Consider the following 7,933-nt stretch of genomic DNA (forward strand, 5'->3'; position numbering starts at 1 on the left):
GAATGAATCCAGATGAGTAGGTTTTTTAGGAGCAGGTAAAATTGCTAGCTGTAACATATGCTCGTTTGTGTATCTAATGTCTAGTGTTTAGAAAGTTGTAACTTTTAAGACCAGTATAAGTTGTTACCTGTTGGAAGGATCCAGATTGAATATCACAACGTGGATGATTGTAAAAGAATTTTATCACTTCTTTTGGTTTTCAAACCCATCCGTGTAAAGACCAATGGCGTTATCGTCAGGATTGGATAACAATCCCTTTCTTACCAGAACTTTGTAAATTTGCCCATCGAAAATATCACTTATTTGCATTTTACTTGATTCCCTGTTGGCTCTATGTTTAGAAGGTCTCTAGTGTGAGGATCAGCCAACATATTGGAAAGAAGATCGCCGATAGACATCAATTCCATACTGGCGTTGGGGACCTTAATCAATTCAGTGCCAGTCTTATATCGCTTTTTGTGACAGTCCATACATTGGTCCTCTTCATCATCCAATCCATACAATCTACAGCCGTTGGGACAGACATCATATTCGTGGCCATGAACACTGGATTTAGCTTTGACTAAAACATCAACAACCTCACAATAATTAATATTGGCTCCGGGTTCTGAATGAATTACCAATGTGATGTTAGAAAACTTAATGTATCAAGGCCATATGTACATTTTTATTACCCATCATTATCTCATCGTGGTCCGGAATAAACGTATTAATAAATCATACAATGTCCCTGTAAGCAGCTCTAGCTATATTGTGTTGCAGCATCAATTGGGAAAGATGAATGCTCATTAATTCAGCTTTTGTGAATGTGTTGCAGCCGATTCTACAGGCTTGATAAACGTGAGCCCTGCGTTTATTTCCTTCAAAGCTGCATCCGCAATTATAATTGATTTGGTCATCAACATTCATGCAAACGGGGGTAGAGAATAAAATTACCTTTTAAGTTATTTTTAAAATAAGGAGATAAGGTAGTTATTTGTACCATAATTACTAACGTCTCCATTATCAGCAGAATTACAATTGCTTTCTTTCATATCGGTATCTTCAGATGTTGTTGTTCGTATACGAACTCTCTTATAATTTTGGAGTTGACGCTAACGGTCAAGGATCATCAAACAGCTGTCTCATTGAAAATCTTCACCAGGAAGTCTATATCTTTGTCTGTTGGCATTTGAAGAAGAGGAGGAAGGGAATGACATTTGAAAATTTTGGTATTTGTGGAACTTTGATTTATATTTAGAAAATGTAACCTGTGATAGTTAAGGATAGAGATAAATAAAGAAAAACAATAAAGTACTTTGAGACTGCTTATAAGTTTTATTAAGAGTAAAAGTAGATAAAAAGTTTGAGAGAATTCTATTCTAACTATCAGTTTGCATATTTATATATGTTAAGAGAAATCGGATTATGAATTTAGTCTGATGGATTAGTTACACAGTACTAAAATAGTGCTTGTAGTTGGATATGATATAATGCATAAGAAATTAATTTGTGTCGTGATGAAATGAGATTTAATTTTAATATTGTTTTATGGTGTGATTAGTAACAACAGTAGGTGGATCACCACATAACCGGTGTAAGTAATGTCTATATGTAAGGTGCTTTTTATATACTCAATAACTTAAGTTTAAAATCGCCTCTTCAATTTTTTCCCTTTAATAGTGTCATACGTGAATGATGAAAGTTTCCTGGAAGATGACGACATTTACGATATATTCTAAGCTATGGTCTTTGACCTTAAGTATTAATTTCGATTTTGTTTCCGTCATTTAAATTTTAAAACGCCATGACATGACGACATGTCGTCAAAAAAAAAAACAAAAAAAAAAACCAAAAAAAAAACAAACAAAAAAAAAAAACAAAAAAAAACTAAACAAAAAAAAAACAAAAAAAAAACAAAAAAAAAACAAAAAACAAAAAAAAAATGACATAATTTAGATAAGCGGACAATTCAACTCCAAGCAACTAAAGGTGGTGTTGTATCGCAGATGTATTGAATCATAGAAACAATAGAAATCCAATATTAGATCTCAGTAGACAGACTGGAGATCGTAATCATGGAAAGATTGTCATGAACGAATAAGAATACATGGATAAACATTTATTCAATTCAAATGGATAAACGATTGAATAGTAAATCCCGATTGGATCTACTATTAGTTTAGACACAGCTTCGTAAAAGTATAAATACGAGCTCATTCAACTCTTAATAAAAGGTTATCTTTACTTTGATTATTCATAAAGACCCATTTTGATATCTACGATATTACAGGTGGGATACAAATACATTACATATACTAGCCTACCTTCTTTTAACTTTTTAATCATTAAAAAAAATTTTTTAAAAGAAACATTTCCAAATGTCGGATATGAATATTGCAATCACCAATTCTGTTCGTAAAATCGAATTTGACGTTACCGAGATCGAACAAATGATAGCTGCGCTGTCTGATCAGTTCAAAAATCAATTTGCACCAAGCATCACCGATTAAGATGTAAATATGATACAAAAAAGTATCGTCGAACAAAGTGGTAAAGCCTATCCTTCCCGGATTCTGATAATCGTGACTAAATCAGTTTTTTTTTGTATATTTGTTTTAGCTCTTGATCGAATAACCGAGTCGGTAAAAAGATCCCAAGTGATTGAATATCCTGATCAGCTAGGTAAACGAACGATTGACACAAATTCTGAAGAGTTTGAAGGAAAGAAGGTCTCGGATAGACTTAATGTACTGTTGCAACTTTTAGACACAAAAGACTGGCAAGGATATTCCCGGTGAGCAACAAAGGCCACCTCTAGTCCCAATTTTACAACGTGATTTGGACATCAAACGAGTTCAGTTGAAGTCACTGGAACGTTCGTTCCAGCATGATTTGATTGACCTGGATCACCCTGACGTGCTAAAAAACTGGAAGGATATCCCGGCAACTGATACGTATTTTTACATGTTGCGCCCGGAAAAGCTTGCGAATGACAAGGCATTTAAAATACACCAGTGTAAGAGAATGTGGTGTGCCAAAAGCATGTTAAGGGAGAGCTTTAGAAGTGACAACCAAACACACAGAAGAAGGGTAACAGTAAAATATTCTTTAGCGGTTTATTTCATCAATATCGTTAACAAGGTAAAAAAATGTAAAATCAACAGGATCCCCATAGTTCAGACTCTATCAATGACGCTTTCGAAGATATGGGTCGCGATGAGTCCCCTATCATAGCAACCGTGCTGTAAGTTTTTTTTATTGTTTTTCATGCATGATATATGCTTACTCATATGCGATAATTATTTTCTATATAGTTTTCCTCCACCAGAGGTCGCGAATGAACCTTCAGGTAAAAGAACCTGAAGAAGATAATAGTCGTGTCTAGTCGACATGATTGGCCCATTCTGGTTTTTAGTTTCTTTATTAGTGTGTATTTTAGCGTTCTTTTAGCTTACAATCTTTTCTCTCTTTCTTTTATTTTTATTTATCTTTTAAAATAAATAGCCTTCAAATAACGATGGTAAGGGTATATAGCCCATTTAAAATAACGGAAAGTGGGAACAAATATGTTGGAATTGGGTAGGTTTGCAATGACTTAAGCAATGACATGTAATCTGTATAAAAAACTAAAGGGGGGATTTTTTTTGATAAACATTTAACATATTTTTGTTATTTTGATCAAACTGAAGTACGTCCTTATAACATAACCATTTTCCATAGATAATGGTCCTCACCAATAGACGGTTCTATCTTTACAAGAAAAATGCCTTTAAAAAGGTATGTTTTATTGCTGTTAATATTATAATGCTTACATATAGACTATTTATTCTATGTAACTTTCACTCAAACGACGACTTTTTAGGAACTCCACCGGTCAAAGAAATATCGACATTAGAACTTAAGGCTGGTAATAAAATAAAATTTAATTACAATATTACAATTTTCTAACAATACCTTTATAGAGTATTAACAGAGTCAAAGGAAGGCTAAAGTAACATCCAAGCATTATAATGGTATATCTTATTGGCATGTATACAACCACAAAACTAAATAAAATATTTAAAGTTATATCAAACCCTCCTATACACTACTGAAATATAAATACACAATGCAATAACACGTGCTTTACTGCCAATAATAGCAATAAATAAGAAAATGTAAGCCTGCCTAATATAAAAGGATGGGTCTAAAAGAAAGGTCAAAGGTTTGTCCGCTTAAAAAAATGACAACCGTGAACGTTTTGTTATTATAGAATATCATAACTGCCCCTTGTACTATATCCCTACCACAAAGAAAATTTAACGCAGGGAAAAATTGCATCTTTTTTAAGCCTATGGTTACAAGCTATAACAACGAAGAAATATCCAAGCGGTGACATGAGTGTATCTTCAGTAGACATTGCTGAAAAATCTGGCTACAGACAAAAGAGATCAATCGCTTTTTAAAAGGGCATTGGCCATGGTTGACCGGTAGTTAGGCCAATGCTTCCTAAATCAGGTAGTGCAATCTGTACACATTTGGATCGTACGAAACTTTGATGATCTCTTGCTTTATCATTAGGGAGTTGAATTTACATCACCGTCACCATGGTTTTAATGGATGCGGTTGATACGCTGAAGTTGACCTTCCCGGACGTAATTTTCTCTTTCATCATTCAAGCCAAAGTATCCATCCATTTTGTTTTATATGGCACCTGTTAATCCATTCATCCATCCATGCATGAAAAAAAAAAAACATCAAAAAAAAAAAATTGAACTGAGCTGGATAGATGCATGGATCGAACGCTCTACCATCTTTAAAATGCTACCAACAAAATCATTTTTTTAAATATACATATTAAAAAAGCTCACTGCTTTTGGCACCGTCGCTACCGGAAAATACCATCACTGAATCCTTATAAATAATGTTACATCGCGCCCTTTTTTTCTCTCCCTTTGGCAGCTTGTACCACAGTAGTAGTAGATAAGGAGAGTTATCTACTATCGGTTTGGCAGTGCCGATGTAGGGATATTCAATTTCAATAGCCAATAGGAAGTGAGATGTAAATATTCATACTTGAACAACGAATATTGATATGCCCGAGTGTCATTATGTTTGTCTTTTTTTATAAAAATGCACAGGAAGGTTAAGGGAACGTTTGTTTAGTTGGAGGTTTTTCAAAACCGTCAAAAGTTCTCTATTAATCTTGCATGGAAGCTGTTCTTTTTTTTTTTTCTTTTTTTTTCTTTTTTTAAAAAACCGAAAACATTTTTCTTCGCTTTTTTACTTTCTTATCACTCAATCACCCTAATAATACCATCCTTGTTGAGACATTACATGAAGGCATGTATACAGATAAAAGGTGTATTACATTCCTGCGATCGGATGACAAGATAAAAAGACGAAAAAATTGTCAACAATCTACAGCATACTACATCTACCAGCAGATGCCTGTTTGTCAGAATCAAACACATAGCAGCACATTTGGGCGTTTGTGTTGGTGACATCATCTTGACCACTGGGCTCGACGTGTGACGGGTCGAAGCACCATGTTGGCTCATTACCTCCATCATGGCCAAGAATTGCTTCTGTCCATTTCAAGGCTTGTGCGAAAAATAAAAAACAACGGAGCCAACAAACTATTATTGATTCGTCACCTTTCGTAAACTGTTAAAAGAGGAGTGAGTTGGCTATTTACGTTCTACTATCGCATGATACTAACTTCTGATATAGACTGTAGAACATGACATACTGGTTTCCACGCGACACTTTTTTTGTATACCATCTGTAAATTTGAGTCACGTATACAGCTGATCCCTTCCACATGCGTGCAGTCATTGTAATCGTATAATTGTCTAGTGTGAACAGTAGATCAGAAAGCGGGTGTCGGTAGTATTTGTCTAAAGACTTCATGATCACCTCTTATTGAACACCTTCCATCAACAAATTCACAATAACTCGACTGGTCAAAAAGGCTCCCACAATTGACTTCCCTCAGTATCGTCTGGGCTATCAACAAAGCTTGATTCACCATCATACGGTCCTGTTGTGATTAAATTTAAGACGCACTCATCTATAACCCTCCCAACACAAGCCGGAAGTGCAATTTTTTCGAAGATATTACTAGAGTTTTTTTCACTTTGTCTATTAGATCTGATCAGTTTGGAATATTTTCTTATAGTACGCTCCATGGTTCTTATAGAGTAAGCACGTAGAGGACCTTGTTTTCTGATAATGAGCGGAATATGGATTAAATAGTCTTGAACTGGTCGAAATACGGCACGCGATAGGTTCTTATGACCCATCTGTTCAACAAGAAATTCATGCAAGTCTTGAAATCATTTGTAGAAGGTTGAATAAAGGGGGTGAGTAACAAAGTATTATGGCAAGCATCCTTATTTCATTTTACTTACGTTTCCATTCTGGTCAGAGTTTGTTGTTGAACCTCCCATTTTAATGCAAGACCACACCCTTTTACCAGCGAAATGATTGCATTTTGGAGCTCTGGGTTGGAAGGTGTACGATGATTAATGTTGGAACAACATACAAAAGAAAGGCAAGCCAATCTACGGCACGAGTCCCATCTGTTCTGGCTATCCAGTTATAAAACTACTCTGGAACAATACTAGTATGTATCTTCTTGAGTGCTTAATGGCGTTGCCTATTTCTATCAACTTGGGCTTGGGGATGAAAAAAGGGTAACAGGTTTTACTCTGGATCCGATCGACAATTGAACAAAAAAGCATTATTTTTGGAAATATCCACCATGATGGAATCGTACACAAGCTTACCAATACCTCTAGTTACTAAATGTAACTAATCCAATGCAAAAAAAAAACTATGAACCCGAAAACGAAAGGAATCCCTTGAAGATGCTTGACTGATATATGTTCGTAGCCTTGACATTTAAATAAATGTAATTACAACCATAGTAGTTAACTAATTAATTTTAGCTTACAGGATTGCTTTGCTTGAAATCGGATGAAGGACCCAAAGATGCGAAACTATCGTCCAAGGTCATCCCCCTCATGTCGATTGTCTGTTGCTGTCCTTTAGTTCCACACAATCTGCAGCCGACCGGTATTGTGTGGGATCCCACATGTGCCATATCGGCCATCAACAGGAATATCGCCGGATGCCAATACTAGATGTACCTTTCCTCATTTTGTTTGATTATCATCCGATGAACCAAGACGTCCTTCAATTCCATAATATAGGCATCAAAAACAAATCCAAATCCTTTCGTTTTTTTGGACCTGGCAATATGGCTAGTTGTAGCAAGTATGCATCCGAATTTTTAACAAGGAGTAATATTAATTTATATTATTATTTTACAGGAAAGGCATAAATGACTAATATAAGGGTAGAAGTTGAAGGTAATTGCGTGGATCATAGCGTGAATTGTCATCTGTTTGGTGCGGTTAGTGAAACCATCAGTATAGAAAGCGATAGGAACATCATCTGGATTGGTGAACTCAAATTCCTTGTAATCTTGACCGTCGAAAAAATCACGAATTTCAACTTGACTTGTTTCCCAGTTCACTCTATACTGCATAAGATCCCTCGTTTTTTGTTTCTGCAAGCATTTGTGAAAGCATATAACCGAGGGACATGATGGTGGTGGTTATTGCAGGTTCCTGATTATTCTGATTCTTGTTTCTGAATTCATTGCAATGCGGACAAGTCTGCTCATCACCGTCAATCACAAAAAGCTTGCCTCCGTTTTTACAAGTTTCATACTCATAACCTCGAATACTCGACTTGGACTTGCCTAATGCATTGATAACATCAGCTTGCGATACTTTGGCACATGGCTCTGTTTTCGTTTTGATAGTATGCTTAGATGTCAGGAATTGCCACAATAATGATGTATGTATACCTTCCATTATTTGATCGTGGTATCTAATAACCGTATTAATCAATCTTACCAGCTCTTTGTTTCCCGCTTGAGAAATTTCGTTCTCGTCAAAGC

General features: G+C 35.5%; 2 protein-coding genes across 2 annotated transcripts; one reads left to right on the forward strand and one right to left on the reverse strand.

The window, feature by feature from the left end:
* Positions 1 to 2,360: 2,360 nt before the first annotated feature.
* On the forward strand, positions 2,361 to 3,432 carry EV154DRAFT_488801 (uncharacterized protein; the record flags this gene model as incomplete). Its single annotated transcript, XM_051599182.1, is given in 6 exon segments — positions 2,361 to 2,397; positions 2,602 to 2,729; positions 2,749 to 3,123; positions 3,147 to 3,226; positions 3,297 to 3,331; positions 3,410 to 3,432. 6 exon segments carry the CDS (start codon positions 2,361 to 2,363, stop codon positions 3,430 to 3,432), a joined length of 678 nt encoding a protein of 225 aa, XP_051450137.1.
* Positions 3,433 to 5,605: 2,173 nt separating this feature from the next.
* On the reverse strand, positions 5,606 to 6,480 carry EV154DRAFT_454303 (uncharacterized protein). The gene is made up of 2 exons (XM_051597305.1): positions 5,680 to 6,480; positions 5,606 to 5,624 (listed from the first exon to the last, which is right to left on the reverse strand). The coding sequence occupies exon 1, from the start codon at positions 6,264 to 6,266 to the stop codon at positions 5,928 to 5,930; it is 339 nt and encodes a 112-aa protein (XP_051450138.1). The 5' UTR covers positions 6,267 to 6,480; the 3' UTR covers positions 5,606 to 5,624; positions 5,680 to 5,927.
* Between the last annotated feature and the right edge of the window lie 1,453 nt (positions 6,481 to 7,933).

Source organism: Mucor mucedo (genome assembly GCF_025094135.1).
Source record: "Mucor mucedo strain NRRL 3635 chromosome Unknown EV154scaffold_288, whole genome shotgun sequence".
Lineage (NCBI taxonomy): Eukaryota > Fungi > Mucoromycota > Mucoromycetes > Mucorales > Mucoraceae > Mucor > Mucor mucedo.

Coding starts and splice junctions, on each gene's coding strand:
- EV154DRAFT_454303 (XM_051597305.1), bottom strand. CDS start 6,266: ATGGGTCATAAGAACCTATCGCGTGCCGTATTTCGACCAGTTCAAGAC.